This window comes from Solanum tuberosum, unplaced genomic scaffold (assembly GCF_000226075.1).
Source record: "Solanum tuberosum cultivar DM 1-3 516 R44 unplaced genomic scaffold, SolTub_3.0 scf00515, whole genome shotgun sequence".
Classification (NCBI taxonomy): domain Eukaryota; kingdom Viridiplantae; phylum Streptophyta; class Magnoliopsida; order Solanales; family Solanaceae; genus Solanum; species Solanum tuberosum.
In genome coordinates this window covers 276284-297295 of record NW_006239462.1, presented here as the reverse complement: position 1 = coordinate 297295, position 21012 = coordinate 276284, and the positions used below count along the sequence as shown (strand labels likewise).

The window sequence follows — 21012 nt, the reverse complement described above, 5'->3', positions numbered from 1 at the left end:
GTACCTAATACAATCAGGTATTGTACAGTCAATCTATATACTATACTGATCAAGCACAAAAAATCTTTGTATTTCTAATGTAAATAGATAAAATCCTATATTTTTGACAGTATAGAGAAGCTGATATGCTGACATTATTTTTTTAACTAGGTTCATAGTCAGAAGTTAGATCTCAATGAAAACATGACTATATTTGATATCCAAATTAATAGGTGTGACATGTCGAGATGTATGTTCACTCTTAAGGTTTAATTTGATTCACAAATTCTTCAGATAGTATATTGCAGTAGCTCACGTCATCCTGAATACTTAGTATAAATTATTCAGTATAATAACAATAAAATTTATAATTATACCAGATTGTGTTGATAATAGACTTAGGATAGATACTTGATCTTACTTTGTGTTGCATTTCTTCATCTTTTTATGCTTTTTAAGGCCTTTTGTTGACTCGGATACATCAGTTTACACGATGTATCCGAATGCTGAGCGATATATTTAAAATGGAAATGCGATGTATCGGTTCAATATCCCTGCTTGGTCACTTTAGGAGCTGAAAATTCCTTAGGACCAGACTGCCTAAGTGTTTAAATTGTTACTTCAGTTGCCAAGGGAATTGGAGCTCTGCTCGATTAATTGGCCCTGCTTTTGTCAACAAATGACATCTTTTTTTCTTCTTTTTCTTAGTTTACAATGGTTGTACTTATCCTGGTGGCAACTTATAACTCATAGCATCTAATTTAGTATCTAAGTATATCCAAATTCACTTTGAAGGAAGAATAATAAAACACATTATTTCATTTCAATTTGCAAGTTTCTTGACAACTATATTCGAAATGACATCTGATAGATATATATGATATAAGTTTAATCAGACAACAAATGAAATAAAAAACAGGAAAAAAGTCTTCAAACATGAGAATCAACACATTAATTGTAAAAAACAGAGTAAAATAAACATAAATACTCGCCAACTATGTTCTAAAATAAGAAGGCAAAGCTAAAATTGAGAACTAAATTTATAAAGCTAAGTTGCTTGTGGAATGTTTCGGCATGTCTGCCTATTGTGATCTTGTTGTCCACACACACCGCATGTAATTCTTGACTTCTTTGGTCTTGATTCACCACCGTTTTGTACCTTATCTTTTGTGGCCTACCGAGTTTGATTTTTCCTTTGGGTGGTAGTACAATATTCGCTGCAACATCCGGAGGAATTCCTCATATACTCTCGTCAGGAATAGGATACACTAGAACTTCATATGTGTTTAATATGTTATCATTCTTGTAGTATACAGAGCAATATTCATATTCACTCGTGTAGTATTTTCTCACAATAGACAAAACATGCTTACACGACATAACATTCATTTGAAATTGCCTACACGTGCATATCCTTTCACGCATATTGACTATATGACATTTACCTTAATCATAAACTGTATACAAATTTCAAATAAGTATTTTTTCACCCTCTTGTCAATGCTATAGGTCTCAGCCATGTATTGATTGAATTCCTCTGTTGTGTATGTGTTAGCCATTGCAAAAAATATTTTTCTCAGGACCTTGTAGTGCTTCCTAAAATTTTTCTTAATATTGCCCCCAAAGGTGGTATAAGCATACACAATGAAGCACCCCTGGATACACAACAAAAATGGCGGTCAGAATGCTTTCATGCCTATCAGATTACGATACACATACCTTCTCTTGTTCCATAGGTATCTCAGATCCTTTCGAAAAACCATTTCCATGAATCGACTACATCAAAAGCTAATGAAAGTATTTTACCTGTTTCATTGATAAAATACATATATAATAAATTAGGCTACAAAATCATGTTTAACTATTTGTAATAGTAGACTATATATAATGTGAATAAGTAGATAACATTCAGGAAAATATTATCCTAACTCGTTTAATAACTAATAGACATTCAATTTAAACTAACCTGTATCATGTGTGCAAGCCGTCAAAATTGTACCCCTATAGGGTGCTTTTAAGAAACTACCATCAACAACAACAACATGCATGCAATATTCCCATCCTTTAATTGAGGCATAAAGAGCCATCCTCTGTCTTTTTCAATCTTGTAGCAGACCCAGGATTTATATGCTTCACCATGTACAAGTAGCTAGGCAACTTTTCATATGAATTTCTAGGTTTACCTCTTAATATCTCTAGTGCCTGTTCTTTTGCCCTTCATGCCTTCATGTAGTTCAAATCAACACCATATTGATTTCTAATGTCACGTTGTATATCGGCTAGAGTATATATTGTCTTAGGATCGTCGACATTGCTCGTTATCAAGCCTCCAACAAACTTTGAAGTAGCATGACGTTGTGAAAAAAGTCTTGATTCATTTCCACATGTGTGAACATTGTAAAATTTTCTCTCCTTGAATGTATTTGAATTATTAAGGTTGGAAGACTTAAAATACCATGAAAACTGATCATCAACACACACGAGATAATACCTGCAAAATTGATTGACATCATATCGTGATTGTAACATATTATAGAATAATATTCCAAGGGTCATTAAGATCAAGAATTCTGAAGTTTAGTAGTTGTAAATACTTGATATGAAGCTTTTGAAATTTTACCGTGAATTCTTCCTATTAATTACATGATTATTATACCAAGTGTTTTAGATTGAAATACACTCTTTAACAAGTAAAACATACCAGAATATAATTTATACCAAGTATTATATACTAGAATATACTTTATACCAAGTATTATATACTAAAACATACTATATACCAATTATCTAACATAAAAGTTTATGTTGGCATCAGCAAACACAACAACAAGTACTACCACAAATTTGATACCAACTTATAAAAACAATTGTTATTATTCGTTGAAGTTCATTTATTACCTCGTCGTACTCGAACGCTTAACTTTGAACTGAAAAATTCTCCTTGATGACAATGTGATTCAAAACATCTTGGAGTATCTCCTTGGTCATATACAACTGACCTTTCTTAATGTCTTTGTGAACTCTGTTGTGTGAACTTTGTTGTCGATTATACCATCTTCGTCAATTTCCATTTCATCATGCGAGTAATTTTTGTCTATTGAAATACGTGTTTGAGTGAGTTCAACACGTTCTACCAGTTGCATATCATGGGTACAATTAGAACTTGAGTTGATAGGATTCGAATTTGACAAAATCCCGTCACCGTTTTTTTCCTTCAATGTTATGCACAAAGGAAAATCTGTGAAGGAACTTTTTCTTTTCAAATCCAAATACCATCTCAAACTCCTATCGTTGTATATCTTCACTGGAGTATAATTTTGCTTCACGAAATATTTAATTTCAATTGTATCAGTAGAAGCATAAACCCCAAGTATCTTCGTTATTTCATCAAGAATGGTATCCAAATTTGAATTCACTTTTAGTGTCACGCCGTCAACTATGAAATTATTGAAATTGTGTTCAATATCCCATTTACTGTGGTGTTGAACCAAAATTGCAATTTCTTTTCCATGTAAATTTTTTAGTTATGGGTAATATGAGTAATTTTCAGTTTAAGGAAAAAAAACGTAATCTCCCAAATAACAGTCGTTTGTAGAAGGAAGATACGACTAGAAGGAAGATACGACTGATGTAGTATAATTCTTATGATTGACAATTATTTTTATCTTACAAAAAGGAACTGAAGAGTTCATGGTGCCTTAAATCTCTAACATATTTTAACACGATCAATTCAGAATGCAAAAAAGCTAAGGAAGTAAATATTAAATTGCCATAAATGTTATTCACTGAATACGACCATATATATGTAACTAGAAAACTTGTCTGCGCTTCACACGGTATAACTGTAATTTAAAATAATTTTTTTTATAAATTAAGTAGAAGTAAAAGGCAATTCTATTTTGATTAGAGCCGAATTTTTTTAGTGAAGAAGTATAGATTTAGTTGGTTGTTGACCGACAGAAATCATGAGATCTTACAACTTTCATCGCCCTTATATTTAGCTCTCCAAAGAGCAAAAACCCAATTTATAGGCCCCCTTTCTTTATTTAAGGAGATTCTATCCAATTATCAGTCCCGATGTGGTTCTTCATTCTTTAGATAGCCGCGCGAGAGCTCTGAAATTCCATTCAGTTCAGGTCCTTAGTTCCAGTCGAATCGCGAAAGTCCATCCCAACAATTGTTGCAGAGGATATAAATATGAATATGAAAAAAATTCCATTTTTCTGTAGGCATCCATCGAGTCCGAGATTATATACTGTTGCAGAAACTGAATCGAGGGGGTTGGTTGTTTCCTCTTAAATAAAATAATTAAGAAAAGAAATTATATCTTCACATTAAGTTGATATCAGAGAAAACGATCAATTATTTTTTTTAAAAAAATTGACACAATAATGTTCTAACATTTTTAAAAACCGAATTACCAAATTAAGATTTTAATACAATATCATGTCCATTCCCAATTAACTTTAATTCCAACACAATATCATTCATACATAAAGTAATTAACTATTATTTAAAAATCAATCGAAGAATCAAATAGATAATATATAAGTATTCACGAATTTTAATCAATTTCACGCAGATAAGAAAATTGTGAATACATTATTTATGATAGCTCTCATAATAATTTATTGAAAATTCTACTTCGAATAATTTTAAATTTATAATTTCATTTAAAAAAAAAAAACTAAAATTCTTAACCTAAAGTAATCTAAGAAGAGAAAAAGATGGATCTTATTTTCCATTTCAATAAAAGAATTAACCTAATTGATTATTTTTTTTAAATTGGGAATAATTCAAAATTTAAAATAATACTCAAAAACCTATATACCAATGACTAATATTTTAAAATAAATAAATAAAATAAAGTGAAAAGAACAAAGACAGAAAAAAAGCAATTTAAGAAAATGATATAAATAATATTAATAATGAAATTAAGGGAAAAATTAATAGCATTAATGATGAAATAATTTAAAATTTAGAAAAATGCATTTTAGATAAACTTCCAAGACAAAATTTTGAGCAATTATTTTTTTTTAAAAAAATATAAGAAAAAACGTCTCTTGTAGCCATTTCTAGACCAATAGTCGAAGCAGATGGGCAGGGAGCCTTGCAAAGGGGTAGGCAAACCATTCTTGGTAGAGAGCCAATTTACCAGTCACTAATGGAACTCCTTGATAGGCCCCTAATAAGCTAGAGAAAGGGGGCCCTACTTGTTTTTCAAATAAATCAGCATTTTTTATTTATTATAAAGTTAATAAATATTTGAATTAAGAAGAGTGTCATCATTTTCTATTTTTAACTTTATTATTTGGTATGGGTATAATCGTATAGATCTTTAGCAGAGAGATGATCTAATTTATTTATAAAAATAAAATCAAATTCACATTAATAAATATTAATATATTTGTTACAAAGATTATAATAACTAATTTCTTGTAATAAATAAATAAAAGAAAGTATTTAAAAAAAAGTGATTTAAGGAAATGATATAAATGACATTAATTATTATATTAATGCAAGGAAGTAAGAAAATTAATATGATTGTTGATGAAAAAAAAATATGGTTACCTTTGATATTTTTGTAAAATTTTAAAGTGAGACTTTTAGTCTTTAAAATTAAAAAAATGTCAACAAAATTAATATATTATATTCATTATTTCTAAGAATATAAAGTATAATTAAAGATAAATAAAAAAAATAAAACAAACATTAATTAAGGTGGTACATAAGAAAAAACACAGAAAAAAAATTAAATAATAAAATTTACAAAAATCGAAATTAGAAGAATAAAACATTGAAAGAAATAATGTGAGCACTAATTTAGGATCTTTTCAAATCACAATAAAAAAATAAAACAAACATTAATTAAAGATACATAAGGAAAAATGAAACAATTTTTTTTTTAAAAAAAGAACGGAAGAATAATAATAATGGAAAGTAATTGAAAGAATTATAATTCACAACATAGATTTCTCCTTATACTTTTCCTAATTTAATAATTAAATATTTAAATTGATTCTTTTTGTAAATAATTCTTCTTATCACTTATCAGTTTTTCTATAAGTATTTTTTTATCAATACAAATTTTCTTGTAGAAAACATTATAGTGCAACATCCTTTTAAGAGAACATTTGCTACATTTTTTTTTCAAATGATCTGTGCATTTTCCTTTGGGCTGGGAGGGCTGTTATGTAGGCGTACAACTCTTCCTAGGTTGTATTCAATCACGAATTACCAAAGAATCGATTAGTAGTATGCCTGTGCCAGAAGACCTTCTCGCAGATGATTTCTAGTCAGTGTGCCGTGAGTGGCTTCTCGATGAATAAGCTGCGATTGCGGGGGTATATGGGAGGAAACCAGTCTGCAGTAATTCAAATTGCTCCTTCGGATCACTAAATAAAATCTTGACTCACACATACCGCGGTGTATTGTTGTCAACCACCACTTGAGCGCGATTCGCTTATCTGTTGAAAAGTACCATCCAGACAGTAAACCTTTAGGGCATATGACTAGTAAGGTAAATCAACCTATCGTATCGACGAGATGCAACAAGAAGAAAATTAACAGACTATGAAAAATAATAACTTTTCTTCTTATATCAATATCTTGAAGAATCATAAGATACTCTCTCTTTCTTTTTTCATAAAGAAATCATATTCTATCATCAAAAGAAGAAGTGACAAGGTTAAGGTGTCCATTTTTATTGAGTTTAATACTTATTTTTTATTTTATTTTGTAGGCTAAATATAAATAATTTTGAGAATTTCTTTTTATATGTATATATATTTGTAATTGTACAATGATTTTGAAACGTAAGATTTTTAACATATTTTAGATTCTAATAACTTTAATAATATTCCTAATAATTTTATTTTTGTGCTTTTTTGGTTTTGATTAATATTTTTTTATTTTTTTTATCCTTAAGCTTTAGACACATAATTATATGCTCAGTTATTAGTAATATATTTGATTATTTGTTTTAAAAAAGAAAAGAATATGGTGCAATTTGTAGTTAGTCTATCATATAGAATATCATACTAAATAAGATATTAGATTAACTCTTGCATAAAATTAATTTCAATTTTCATATATCTAATACTTACTGCGTCAATGATCTAACTATTATTTTACGCTAAAACCGATGAAATATTATCCATTCTGAGATCTGTTCTCTTCATCTCTAAATGTCCTTTCGAGGAGCTTTGTTGTTTCTGTTTTTTCTTCTTCCGTTGCTTGTTATCCTTCTTCCCTACATGACTTTTTATTTATTTATTTGGTTCGTTGTTGAATTTTTTTTCTCTTTGATGCGTGCATGTTCAATGAAATTTGTTTGATGTTCCTGAAAATTAAAAAGTAAAGAAAGGACGAAAAACAATTAAAACGTAGAAGATGTTTGAAACACAATCATAAAAATGAATGAAATATTGAGAAAGGAGCTTAATCAAACCAGGGGCGGATGTACAGTGTGCCAAGGGGGTTCATTCGATAAAAAAATTACACTATATATATAAGATCAATTTTTATGTTTATGTGTATATATTTAAAATTGACCCCCCTGAGCATATGTCAAAGAAGTAGCTCAATGGTAAACTGGGTTCAAGAAAGCGAGTTTTGTGGGCTTGGTCGCGGGTTCGAATCCAGCGGGCAACAACCTTTTTTTTTCTAATTTTGAAGCATTTTTGCTGGCTTAAATTTTAAGTGGTTTTATTAAAAATAAATAGTACAACGACGACGTTTCATTAATGACTAAAATTTTATATTTTAAATCTTTAATTGAAAAGTCAACAAATAAAAAACCTAGGGATTTCAATATTCTATTTTTTCCTCCTAGTCTTTTCTTTCAACTAGAATACTGCCTCTCGTTTTGCTGCTCGCCTGATGCCTGCTCCTGCTTGCTGTCGCTGCTCGCTGCCGCTAGTGGTCCTCCAATCTCCGCGGATCATTTCATTCTATCCTCCATTCGTGATTCGACCATTGATGGCAACCTCTGTAAGTTCTTGTATTTTTTGTTTTTTTTAAAAAAAAAAATCAGAATTCTATATGTGCAGTGTGCCAAAAAGAATTTTTTTGAGTTTTTGCTTTGATTCGTGTTTATTGTCAATCTTTCTAATGTTAAATTTGTGCTTGTTCTCCATTTGTACTTTTAGGAGCCGGAGACAATTCTAAAAGAATTGAAGAACTTGTAGAATTTTTGAATGAGTTGTGCTACTTTATTATCATTTTATAGATATGTACTTTAAATTTGTTTCTTATGATAAGTTTTAATTGTAAGAAATTATTTGAACTAAGGATTTTTTTGTCAACCCGTTTGTTATTCAATCCGTTCATTATATGATTCCGACCCGACCCGTTTATTTTATGGATATTTATTAGTGTGATTAATTTTTTTTTTGAACCCCCTCGATATAATTTCTGGCTCCGCCACTGAATCAAACCATACATTTTTTACTACTCCGTCAATAATGAGCACATCAATATCAGTTGGTGAATAACTTTTACCATATTTTTGAAATAATTTGTGATCATCTACCCTATTTTAAATATTAGAGAAAACTCTTGACATTCTCTCATATAGGTTATCAACAATTATTTATTTCTCTTTTAATTTCTAATATTTATGTGCTACAATTATGGGTATTAAAAACGACATAATTGCCACTAATATATTTAACATATTTGTTTCTTTATCTTATTCAATAATTTTTTTAATAGTTAATAGAAGAAATAGGAAAAAAGTTAAAAAAAAAGAGAAAATATAAATAAGAATACTGGCCATAGAGAGGTGCCACATATGATTGCTTACATTCAGCTTTATATAGATGTATAGATTATTTTCATAAAAATGTTTACTTATGTTTTTTCCCATAAAAAGTATTAAATACATTTAAGTTTTTTATTTTTTTTTATTTTTTTGACTTTAGACCACCTATTTTATTGAATCGTACCCTTACACTTTTGGTGTTACTGAAGAGCTAGTTTCTAGATGTTGAGTATTTGAATTTTGCAAAGGATCTGACACTAAAATTAACATCTCTATTAACAAATAATATTCTGTCTTTAAGATCATACATAATATACCCATTTTTATACATAACTGTTTGCACTAAACAAGAATTTAAGAGATATATTGACTTGAACCCCAATTTTTTGATGTATGATTCATTTGATTCAACAAAGTACTGCAAAAACTTGTTAAATAGTTCTGTACCATTATCAGATCTATTAGTTTTTACTATTCTATCAAACTGAATCTTTACAAAGATTAAAACATATTATAAAGCAACACACATCAAACTTTATTTTCAACAAGTAAACTATGTCATTCTTGTAAAATCATCATACTTGACGCAACTCTGTTGAGCTAGAAGTTGATCAATCTTAGATTAACTCACAGAGGGACTTGAGGATACACTTTAAATCAAAAATAAATTTTATATATGATAAACAAATATATTTCTAATTAAGCCTTTAGGTTTTGGAGATATTGAATATTTATTTAAAAATTGACTTTTGGGTCTTTAACACCAATTTAAACATGGAAAACTATACAAAATAGATCCAATAGTGAAATATTTATTCAAATTGAACCAAATTCAAACTATTTATCCTTAATGGACTCATGATCCAAACTATTTACCCACTTACCTTACTCACGGATGATGTGTAAAGTGTCCAATTAAATGACGACATTTGTCATTTGTGCCAAAATCATCATTCTTAAATAATGAATTTTGAGAAAAACAAAAAGTAGTCAATAAATCGATGACATGTGGTATTTTTGCCCATATAATTACAAAAAAATAATTTATGAAATTATTTTCATCGTCTTCTACAATCTAACCATTTGCAGAAATGCCTCCCCCCCACCACACCACACACACCCCGTGTCCTTCTCAATCATATACCAAACCCAGTTCATAAGGCATAAAGTTTTCAACTTGTCCATAAAAGTTCTGATATTTATAATATCCGTAAAAATCTTAAATCTTTAAATTGAAATTCTTCCCAAAAGTATTCAATCTAGGTCAATTCAAATAACTTAGAAGAAGTAGCCCACCAAATCACTCCTCAAAGAACAATACATTTTATTATAGAAGAATAAAGCTTAGTCACGAATTCAGATTCTTCTTAATAATAACAAAACAGTAAACTTGAATTGAAATCATTAAAATTAACTAAAAAAATAAGAAAGCACTTAAAGTGAAGCAGAGTTTGAAAGCCTGTGATGGAAGAGGAGTGAAAAATCAAACCCACTTCCATATGACAATATTAAATTCCTCCAAAAAATTCATGATTATTTCAATATTTAATTCTTAAAATAGGTCTTTTCTTAAATTTTAAAACATTCCGCCATAGATGGAGTTAAACTTGAAAAATGGAGGCTGAAAATGGGGAAGAAGAAGAAGAAAAATAATAATTGAAAATTGACTAAATAAACTTTTCACGCACAATAATCGAGTGTATCACACTCTCTATGACGTGTACGTGAAAAGTGTCAAAATGACATAACAAAACCTTACTTGAGGTGTCTAAAATGAACAAAGTCTAGTTAAAGTGTCTAAATGAAAATTGATGCCAATTTTAGGGGGCGATCGATGGGTTAGGCCTTCTCCTTTTTTATTTCGCGCATGATGTCAACATGACATCAACATTAGTACTATGAGTTAATCCTCTGTGATACTTTGTTGGTATATTGATACCATATCGAATTCATATAGGTCTGAGCTTAATCCTCTGTGATACTCCGTCAATAAATTGATACCCTATTGGTATCGTATAAGATTGAACTTTTTTTTTAAAGAAATAAATAAGAAACAATTAAGAGAAAATTATTAAAGTCACAATTTTATTTATTAAACTCTAAACTAGTAGAAAATATATTCTTTGTGATACTCCATCGGTATATTGATACCATATCGGTATCATGTAGGATTGAGCTTAATCCTCTATGATACTCAGTCAATATATTGATACCCAATCAGTATCATATAGGACTGAGCTTAATTCTCTATGATACTCCGTCAATATATTGATACCCTATCGGTATCATATTGGATTGTACTCTTTTTCTAAGAAATAAATAAGAAACAAAAGAGAAAATTATTACCTTTCAATTGGAAAGAAAATGTTAAGGGGAAGGGCAAAATGGTCAATTCATAATTAAAAGCAAATTCACAAGAAATGTGACATTACATGCATAACAAATGTCTGGTCAATATCAAAGAATTAATTCAGAAAGCTTTTGGCCGTGATTTTTGTACAAATTGTAGTTCTTTGAGTCCTATTTTCAATGGAACAAGAATATCGTGATTTTTTTGCTCCTATTTCGAGTTATGAATTTTCAGCCATAAACGTGCAAAATTGAAGAGCTGCGCAAGGCATATTTGTGGGCTCACTTTGAAGCAATATCGGTAAGAATCCATAAATCTTTTGGTATTGATTTATACACATGTATTTCTTTGAGTCGTCTTTCTAATGGAAAAAGAAAATCGTGATTTCAGCACTCTTACTTTAAGTTATGATTTTTTTATGATAGACGCATGAACCTGAAGAGCCGAGAAAGACAGAATTGTGAGCTGACTTAGAAGCAATATCTGTACAAATCCATAAAGTCATTGGCCATATTTTTTACACATGTTGTAGTTCTTTGAGTCGTGTTTCCGAAGGAATAAGAAGCTCGTGATTCTGGCATTTCTACTCCGAGTTATGAATTTTCTAGCACAACCACGCAATGCTGCAAAACAGATATATCATATCAGCCTGTGAGAGGTCGATGTTGTTTCGTGAAATGCCATGATTTCGGAATATGCTGCCAAGAACCCGAAAATCCTGGTGCTTATGTACTCTTATCCAACATTTATGCCGGTGCTGGAAATTGGGACAAAGTAGCATTGATAAGAACTTTTTTGAATGATCAACGAATGAAGAAAGTTCCTCGTTGTACCTCTATGTAGAGGCGGAGCTAGGTGGGGGTTCGTGGATTCGGACGAACTCAGTAGCTTTTCCGTAGACACTGTATTTTTACTAGAAAATTAAATAAATATATATATGTATATTAACTTGTGAATCCGGTTCAATGATAAAAAAGTGACCGTGAAACACTAGCATTGTGAATTCGAACCCCCCTAAATCTGAACCATCCAAACTCTTAATTATGGCTTCACCTCTGAGTTTCTAACTGATAGAACACATCCCCAAAGCAACGAGATTCATAAAATGTTGGATGAAGTATTTTTATTGATACAAACTTTAACATGGAAATATTTATTCATTTATTAGTAATACATGGTAACTAAACAACCCTTAATTAACTTTTTCCATATTTTTATTGTACGAAAAACCATTCCTAAACAAATAATTCTTCTTTTTCTTGTTTTCATCGGTCTATATAATATGATCAATTATCACTGCAGAGATGACATCTTTCAAGTTATTTTTCGAAAAAGTATAAGCATCTTCATCTTTATACATGAACTCAGCTACTCTTGTAAGATTAATTATAGGCATGAGCAAAACTCTTGGTATAATAGTCACATCCACTTTGAAGTATTCTTCATTCAAATCCTTCCAATAATTTTCTATTTTATTTCTTAATTTTATGTGTGCTTCTTCCTTTGTAACACCATATTCATTCATATAACATTCTATACTTGAAGCTGCATCTCCTCTTTTTTGTTCTTCCTAACATGAATAAAACAAACAAAATTAATCAAATAAATGTGAGTTTAATTAAAGTAAATAACTTTTGAATATTATGGTCTTATATTAAAGATATGAGAATATACTAAAATATCCATTATTTTTGTGGATTTAAAGGCCAAACCCATCATTGGCAGTGGCGGATCCAGGATTTAGAGTCCGGGGGTGCCAAATAAACTTATCGATTAAATTAATTTTATATTTGATTAAATTATTCGTCTTTTCGATATATATCATAAATCAATCAATAAAATATAAATAATAAGATATTACAAATCCACACTCCACACTAAAAGCATGAAGTTAACAAATTTAAAACTTTCAATAATATTACTATTTACTAATATTATAAATATTCAACATTCATTTACAATTGTCCTCGACGAGTTTTCATATTCTGAAAACGATCGATAATGACATCATTACTAACATTTATAAATACATCACGCTCTATGTAACACACTAGACAATCATTTAAATATTGATTACCAATACTATTCCGCACTTCATTTTTTATGTGCTTCATTGACGAAAATGCTCTCTCCACAGTTGTCGTAGCAACAGGTAAAATCAAAGTCAACTTTACAAGTAAATAAACAAGTGAATAAGTCTCCGCGAGATTTGCTTCAACCAATGCCTTCGCCAAATCATGAATTCCTTGCAAGTTGGAGAACTTGGATTACCACTTCGCATATGACTAATGAAAGTATCGAGTTGATAGCTCAAATCTCTAATTTTTCCATCATCAAACTCACTTGGATAACACTTTGCTAAAGTCATGATTTTACCTTTGTCAAAATTAGAGAAAGAATTGACCGGATTCAAGCTACCCATCCCAAGAAGCAAATCACTACTCACTACATCAAAACGGTCATTAAGTTCTTGAAGTTGCACATCAATGACAGCAAAAAAGACTTCAACACGCAAGTGGTGCGCATAACTAACACCCGAAGACTTACGTTTTGACTTTCCGGGAAAATAAGACTCATCCAACTTGGGAATCAAGATATCATGCACATCACAAAATGAGGAAACATCATCCAACAAAGATTCCCATCCATTTTCCCTCATATCTTGCAATCTTTTCTTTGTAATATTAAGAAACTCCACGGCATTAACAATATCTTGATCTTTTTTTTGTAAAATCTTACTCAACTCATTTGACATTGCCAACACTTTCAACATCAAGTGAAGCACAAAAATAAATTTAAATGTTTTAATCTTTGTTAAAAGATACTCCGCTTGATTTCTATCACTTGATGTGGACCCTTCAAGTTCAATCACTTCAAGAACATGAACAATAGATGAGAAAATAACAATATCAATGGTTCTCGAGTGCCAGTCCCGCCCAGGGTATAGGCTCGAGGCGTGACATTTTTGAATTTCACCGGATTCAAATAATTGCTCTAACTTTTTGGCTTGGTGATCACGAAGTAAGTCTCTACGCTTGAAAGATCCTCCAACAACATTCAACACATTACTAACATGATCAAAAAAGTCTTCAACATCCAAATGTTTTTTAGCAATAGCCACTAGTGTTAGTTGCAATTGATGAGCAAAACAATGAATGTAATATGCCGATGGACTATCTTTCATAATCAAAGTTTTGAGCCCATTTATCTCTCCTTTCATATTACTAGCCCCATCATAACCTTGTCCACGTATTTTGGATGGACTTAGTGAGTGAACGGAAAGCAAAGAATAAATCGCTTTCTTCAATGAACATGCCGATGTATCACTAACATGGACAAGACCGATAAATCGTTCAACTACTTCACCATTCTTATTAACAAAACGCAAAACAAGAGCCATTTGTTCTTTGTGAGAGATGTCTTTTGACTCATCAACTAATATACCAAAGTAATCTCCATTCAAGTCCCCAATTATTGCTTTCAATGTTTCTTTTGCACAAGCATTGGCAATATCTTTTTGAATCATAGGACAAGTCAACGTATCATTTTGTGGGGCATTTTCCAATATCACTTTTCCAACATTCGGATGTTTGTCCCCGTGCCATCGCAAAAATCCTAGAAAGAAGCCTTGATTAATTGAAGATTCACTTTCATCGTGACCTCGAAAAGGTAATCCATATTGCAAAAGAAGTCTTGACACATCAATTGAGGCTTCCAAACGCATTCGATACTCATTTTTTAACTTTTGAGAATGCTTATCAATAACAACTTGAATTGATTGATGATGATTTGACAAATCTAGCATCTTGTTGAAACATTTGTCATGAATACTATTAACATCACCAACATGTTTACGGAATCTTTCAAGTGCCCTATTCCAACTCCTAAAACCCGTTTTTGTGTAAAACTCACTTGTACTTCCATGGAAAAAATCATCTTTGAATAAATAACAACATAGACAATAGACAGAATCTTTCTCCACGCTATACTCCAACCATTTAGAATATGGACCTTCAAACCAAATTTTACAAAATTGACGCATTCTTTTTCCAATTTCAGTTGGAGGATATGAATCCATTTTTGGTTGACAAGGCCCTTTTTGAATATAATGTTTCCTCACTTCATCCTTTATTTGAGGGTTATAGTGAGCAATTGGTACTCTTTTTCTTGGATCGGCTTCAAGTGAATCTAAATTAAGGTCATCTATAAGACTAGAAGGATTGACATTCGTACTAGAACTTGCTTGAGAATGGTTAAATTTCACAAGAAACTTCTCCATCTCAATTCACAAAACTAGAACACTTTCCTACAAAAATTAAAATTCAATTCAACTCACAATTAATTCAAATTTAATAGGGTAAGGCATAGTTAATTCAAATTAACATGATTCATATCACACAATTTTTAACCAATAATGTCTTACAATGTTCATTAGAAATTTAGAATATCAAAGTAAAATCAAAACTCTTGTCTAATATGAAATCAATCATCACTGATTAAAACTTAAAAGAACTCAAGAAATAGAAATTAAAAAAAATCTTACAAAAATAGAATTGCAAACTTACAATCTATAAAAAGTTGTGGATGGATGGAGAAAAGTGAAAACAAAAGCACCCAAATGAGGCTTAGCCGCTGAACGGAATGCTAAGACGGGCGGGGGGCGGCAACGACAAGAAGTGATTTGGGTTCGGAATGGGGTAATAAATTTTTTGGAGAAGTTGAAACTTGGAGGAAGAAGGGTTTGGAAATAGTTGAAGAGAAAGAGAACACTTCTAAGTCAAAGGAGTAATGTAATTAATTTAATTTAAGTCAATAACAATTATAAAATAAAATAAAATAATGTGCCAGCTGTTTTCCTTAAAAAAAAAGGGGCTTGGAGCCTTTTTTTCACTTAAAAAACGTCTTTAGCAATTTTTCAAAAAAATAGGTTCAAATGGGATTCGAACCCGCAACCTCAACCTTCTAAAGTTGCCCTCCTATCATGGCACCACAAGCCAATTTTGTTTTGTGGGTGACACACTTTATATTTATATAAATATTATGTATATATACCTATGTATATATAGAGTTTCCGTCGAAGTTCGGGGGTGGCGTGGCATCTCCACTGCCCTTCATAGGTCCACCCCTGATCATTGGGACCCAAAAGTTGATATCAAGTTCCACTTAGCCACTTCAACTGGGCGATATTCATTTGACACCTAATGTAGGATCTCGTTAGGTCATTTTGACACTTTTTGCTGACATGTTAAAGTGAGTGTGATACACTCAACAATAGCGCATGAAAGACTTAATTTAGCTAATTTTTATTTTATTTTTTTCTTTTTCTTCTTCTCCATTTTTCAAGCCACCACCTTCACCTCATTTTTTCAAACTTAAACTCCTTCAATGGAGGTCAATTTTTTTTTTATTCAAATCCATTTTCAAGTCCTTTTTTGCAAAAGGGATAGGGGCATTTGGAGAAGACAGGCACGGGGAAGGGCTGTGGAAAATTCGACCCGGGGTGGGGGTGTAGAAGACGATTGGCCAGTTTCTATTTTTATTCAAAATTAATTATTTAAAAATTACTTTTATCAATGACAAATGTCGTCGTATAATTCGTCACTTTACATGTCATTCGCGAGTGTAACACACACATCATATATTTTTACTGATATTAAAAAAGGTGTCAAAATGACATGGAGGGACCCTACATAAGGTGTCTAAAATGAATATCGTCTAGTTGAGGTGTCTAAGTGAAACATCGTGTCAACTTTAGGAGGCCACCGATGAATTAGGCCGAATTTAAATATATCATGTGAAAAATTGGAATTAAAGAGTTGTAAAAAAAGACATTCTTTGTAAACTAAATTTTGCATAAAGATGAGAAGATTTTTTTTTATTTTTGTAAGGAGAAAGAAGTTAAGAAGGCAAATTATCGAAAAAAAGATTGTACCCTTATAAGATGATTTTTAGTCACACAAACATGTATGCCTTTTTTTACCACAAGTTTTAAATTATTTGTTTTAAAAAACAAATAAAACTCTTTGTCAAGTTAAACAACATCTTGTAAATTGAAACGGGAGAAGAATTTATTATACCTCATGTGATGAAAGATCATTGAGTAATCTTGTAATGCAACAAGAAGCAACAAGTATTGGAGGTTCAGTTGCTATCCATTCAAATACATCTTTAGTTGTTATATTTCCCATGGCTAACCAAGAAGTAGTTGCTAGCAATTGGTAACCACTTGATGGAATTCCATTCTTCATATATTGCTCCATTCTTGGTACTTCCTTCTTATTGTAGTACCATTTTGCCTCTTGAAAGTAAGCCCTCAACACCTTTTTCATCTAAAAAACAATAGTGAAAAATTAAAAATCAATGGATAGAGTGTTTTTCAGAAATATTAAAAAATGTATAATAATTACTTAGAATTGAACCCAAGTAATATTTTTTTTTAACTTGGGACAATTCTATCGGTCGACCACTCATGCTTTTTGATGAAACATTTCTATTTTTTATGCTCTTCAAAGAGTTGTTAATCAATTTAAGCATATGTTTCCTATCTTCTTTATTTATTTATTTATTTATTTATTTATATTTATATAAGTACCTCTATTATTGAATAGTCTACTAGAAATGACTTGTTTTCATTTGCCAATTCTTTCTCAATTTCTTTGTAAACATCTAGAAGATGACAATAAAGAATCTTCATATATGATGGTAATTGTTCTGAAGCATCAATATTCCACCTATATATATATATATATATATAATTAAGAGCAATTATAATTCAATTTATTGTAAGCTATCAAAAAATACATGATATATAACATAACAAGAAGAATTATCACCTTTCAATTGCCCTTGTAAATTGAGATAGTTCATCTAGTGTGCCATACATATCATATGTGTCATCAATTATACAAGTGATATATGAAATTTTTGCTAATATTTTCATTGCAACGCTATACTGAGGCTCAAAATAAACGCCTAAACTCCAAAAATATGCCTCTACCAATCTATCTCTTATATAAGGATTAGCATTCACCATTTCCAATTCTTTCCACCACCTACAAAAACAACAACATATTCAGTGTAGTTCTACACAATGGAGTATGAGGAGAGTAGAGTGTATGCAGACTTGACCTCTATTCTAGAGATAAGATAGAAAGATTATTTCTGATATATAGACCTCCAGTTCAATACAAAAACAATTTAGAAAAAGATATAATGAATAAGTACAAGAGGCAATAAATAGTAAAAAAAAACAAACATATAGCTAGTAATAGAACTGTACTACAACAAAATAATACAACAAATGAACTACACAAAATATTAGATAGTAACATAAATCGAAGAACAAGAAATTACCAGAGTAATCCTACAATTACTAGCTATAGTAGTATATAGACGCACTCCTACCTACTAACCTTCTATCCTAATTCTTGTACTCTATATTTTTCTTATCTAAGGTCATGTTCTTGTGTAAGTTACAATTACGTCATGTCCTATCTAATCATCTCTCTCCGATTATACTTAAATTTGAAGTTGGAACATAATCTTTGCAAATATTGTATTTGATCAAAATAAATTTTACTTGAAGATAATTGCACGTGGCGAGTTACGTACCTTGTGATATCAGATAGCTCCTTTTTATGCAACCTTTGTAAGATGTTGAAGTCTAATTTGGCAAAGTTTAGTAGGACTTGATTGTGATTTTGATTTTGTTGGTAAAATGATATGTATTTCCTTGTTTCTACCCTTACTATGCCATCTTTAATTGTAAATTTGAGTGCGTTAGCGACTTGTTGTGCAAGATGGGAGTTGCTCAATTTAGGCAAAATTAGTTTCAATTGAGTGGTGGTGAAATTTAGTGCTTCATCAAGAATTTCTTCACCATGTACTCTGAATTGTGCTGCCTCATATAAGCTCAACATTCCATGCACGTTGTTAATCAATTCTTTCTTGAAATTTCCTTGGTCGTTAGTGAACTTCCTAAAAACATCTGCTTCAAATTATATGTATATTATGAGAAAGTAAAAGAGGACATGACATTCTTGAACTATCAATGAGCATACATGTTCCAATGATTGATGTATGCATGCAGGATTAAGCTGCGAGTCAGGTCAGATCTTGGGTCAAGGTAGGAGTCAAGTAATTGGATTCAGGGTCAAGGTCAGGATTAGGAGCCGGGTCACGTCTCAAAGGTTGAGGTCAGGAGTCATGTCCTAGGTCGAGAGTCAGGTCCTAGGTCGGGGTTGAGAATCAAGTCCCAGTATCTGACTCTCGACCTCAACACATGACCCGACTCTCGACCCCAACACAGGACCTAGATCCTGATCTTGACCCGAGACCCTAGATCCGACCTCAACCCGGAACCCAACTTCCTGTCCCGACCCCAATCTGGGACCTGACCTAAAACCGGACTCTCGATCTTAAACCCAATTCGGGATCCAACTCTTAACCCCGACCCAAGACCCAACTCATGACCTCAACTCGAGAATCGAGTCCCAAGTCAAGATCTAACATCGAGTCGAGATTGGAAGGCATATGCTAATCGAGGTCAGATCATAGGTCTCAGGTTGGGGACAGGTGGTAAGGTTCAAATAGAATCTTGAATTTTTATTTTTATTTTACATTTTATATAGGAAAGTTATTTTCCTTAAGTTTGAGAAATATAATATTTCATTTATTTTTTCCCCCCAAAATGATATATACTATATAGTATATCTCTACACATATATACTTAACTTAAACTATATAGTTTATCGATACACATACATACATGCATAATATAGTATATAGAATATTATGTCCAATATTCCTATTTTTTATGTGTGAATGGTACTTACCACATGAGACATAATAACCTTGTTGCCTAAGTAATCGAAAGCATAGAGGAATATCAGGAAGATCACCAATCCATTCTTCATAATCAATGTACATGTAACTCAATGATTCCTCAATCTCTTGTTCAAAATGATAAGCTACACCAAGAAGTTGGATTGTGTTGATGAGATCAAGTTTGTGCAAAGATTTTGAAAGAGCCATCACTAACATCTTTCTCACTTCTTCTTTTAGGTCTTCATGTTGCTTCTCTTCCCCTTCATTGACTCCCTATTAATTTGAGAATATATGTTTATCATTATATATGAATTTGTTTTGTATATTAATGGTATAATTTTTTTGATTTTGTCACTGGATCAACATGAATGCAACACTCAAAAGTTCCATTAACTCTTTTTAAGATGGTCATGAAATTAATCACTTAGTCCATATTAAGTGAATTATTGGGGTACGATACGCTCCTTAAGAAATTATTTAAAGACTACTTTCTACTATTATCCTATAGATTATTATCAAACTATTCTCCTAGAAAATATAAAATAATTAAGAACCTCATTAAATAAAAGTTAAATATGAAAAAAAAAGTTTCAACAATATAATTCTCTTGAATTTTGAATAGTTCACTTATTTTAAACTGTATAAAAAAATCCAAAAATTTACTCAATATAAACTAGAGAGAGTATTTGTTGCGAGTAGTTTAGGATTATCTACACTACTACTAATCAATAAGGATTATTATTCCCTAAATATTTTTCTCTATACATGGAATTTTGAACATATCGACTATCCATACTAACTACTAGTAACTTTTAAAGAAGAAAAAATAGCAGTACTCCTGTCACGACCCGATTCCTCGAATCATGATGGCACCTACTATAACCCACCAGTAGGTAAGCCAACCCGTAACCCGAAACAACAAGTAATGGGTTTGAGGGCAGAAACTAAACAAGAGTAGGAAAAATTTAAGATAACAACATAAACAGGAGGAAGCAAACCAAAACATAAATACAAATAAAGATCTCTTCCAAAACCTGGAAGTCACTAGTACAGAGCTACTAACAAAATGAGTACAAGTCCCAAAAGTGGACAA

At 31.1% G+C, this 21012-nt stretch overlaps 1 protein-coding gene and 1 long non-coding RNA gene across 2 annotated transcripts in view; one reads left to right on the top strand and one right to left on the bottom strand.

Annotated features, from left to right (window-relative positions):
* The first annotated feature begins 7804 nt into the window (after window positions 1-7804).
* LOC107058544 (uncharacterized) lies at window positions 7805-8310 on the top strand. The gene is made up of 2 exons (XR_001472107.1): window positions 7805-7971; window positions 8130-8310. It is a non-coding gene; the product is annotated as an uncharacterized lncRNA (long non-coding RNA).
* A 4056-nt stretch (window positions 8311-12366) lies between these two features.
* The window catches only part of LOC102599254 (valencene synthase-like), a 12659-nt gene continuing 4013 nt past the window's right edge, over window positions 12367-21012 (bottom strand). Inside the window, exons 2-7 of the mRNA XM_015304366.1 lie at window positions 19928-20192; window positions 18705-19080; window positions 17927-18145; window positions 17686-17824; window positions 17171-17422; window positions 12367-12663 (exon numbers count right to left, since the gene is read on the bottom strand). Coding sequence (XP_015159852.1) covers window positions 12367-12663; window positions 17171-17422; window positions 17686-17824; window positions 17927-18145; window positions 18705-19080; window positions 19928-20192 — 1548 coding nt within the window. The remainder of the gene's footprint in view (window positions 12664-17170; window positions 17423-17685; window positions 17825-17926; window positions 18146-18704; window positions 19081-19927; window positions 20193-21012) is intronic.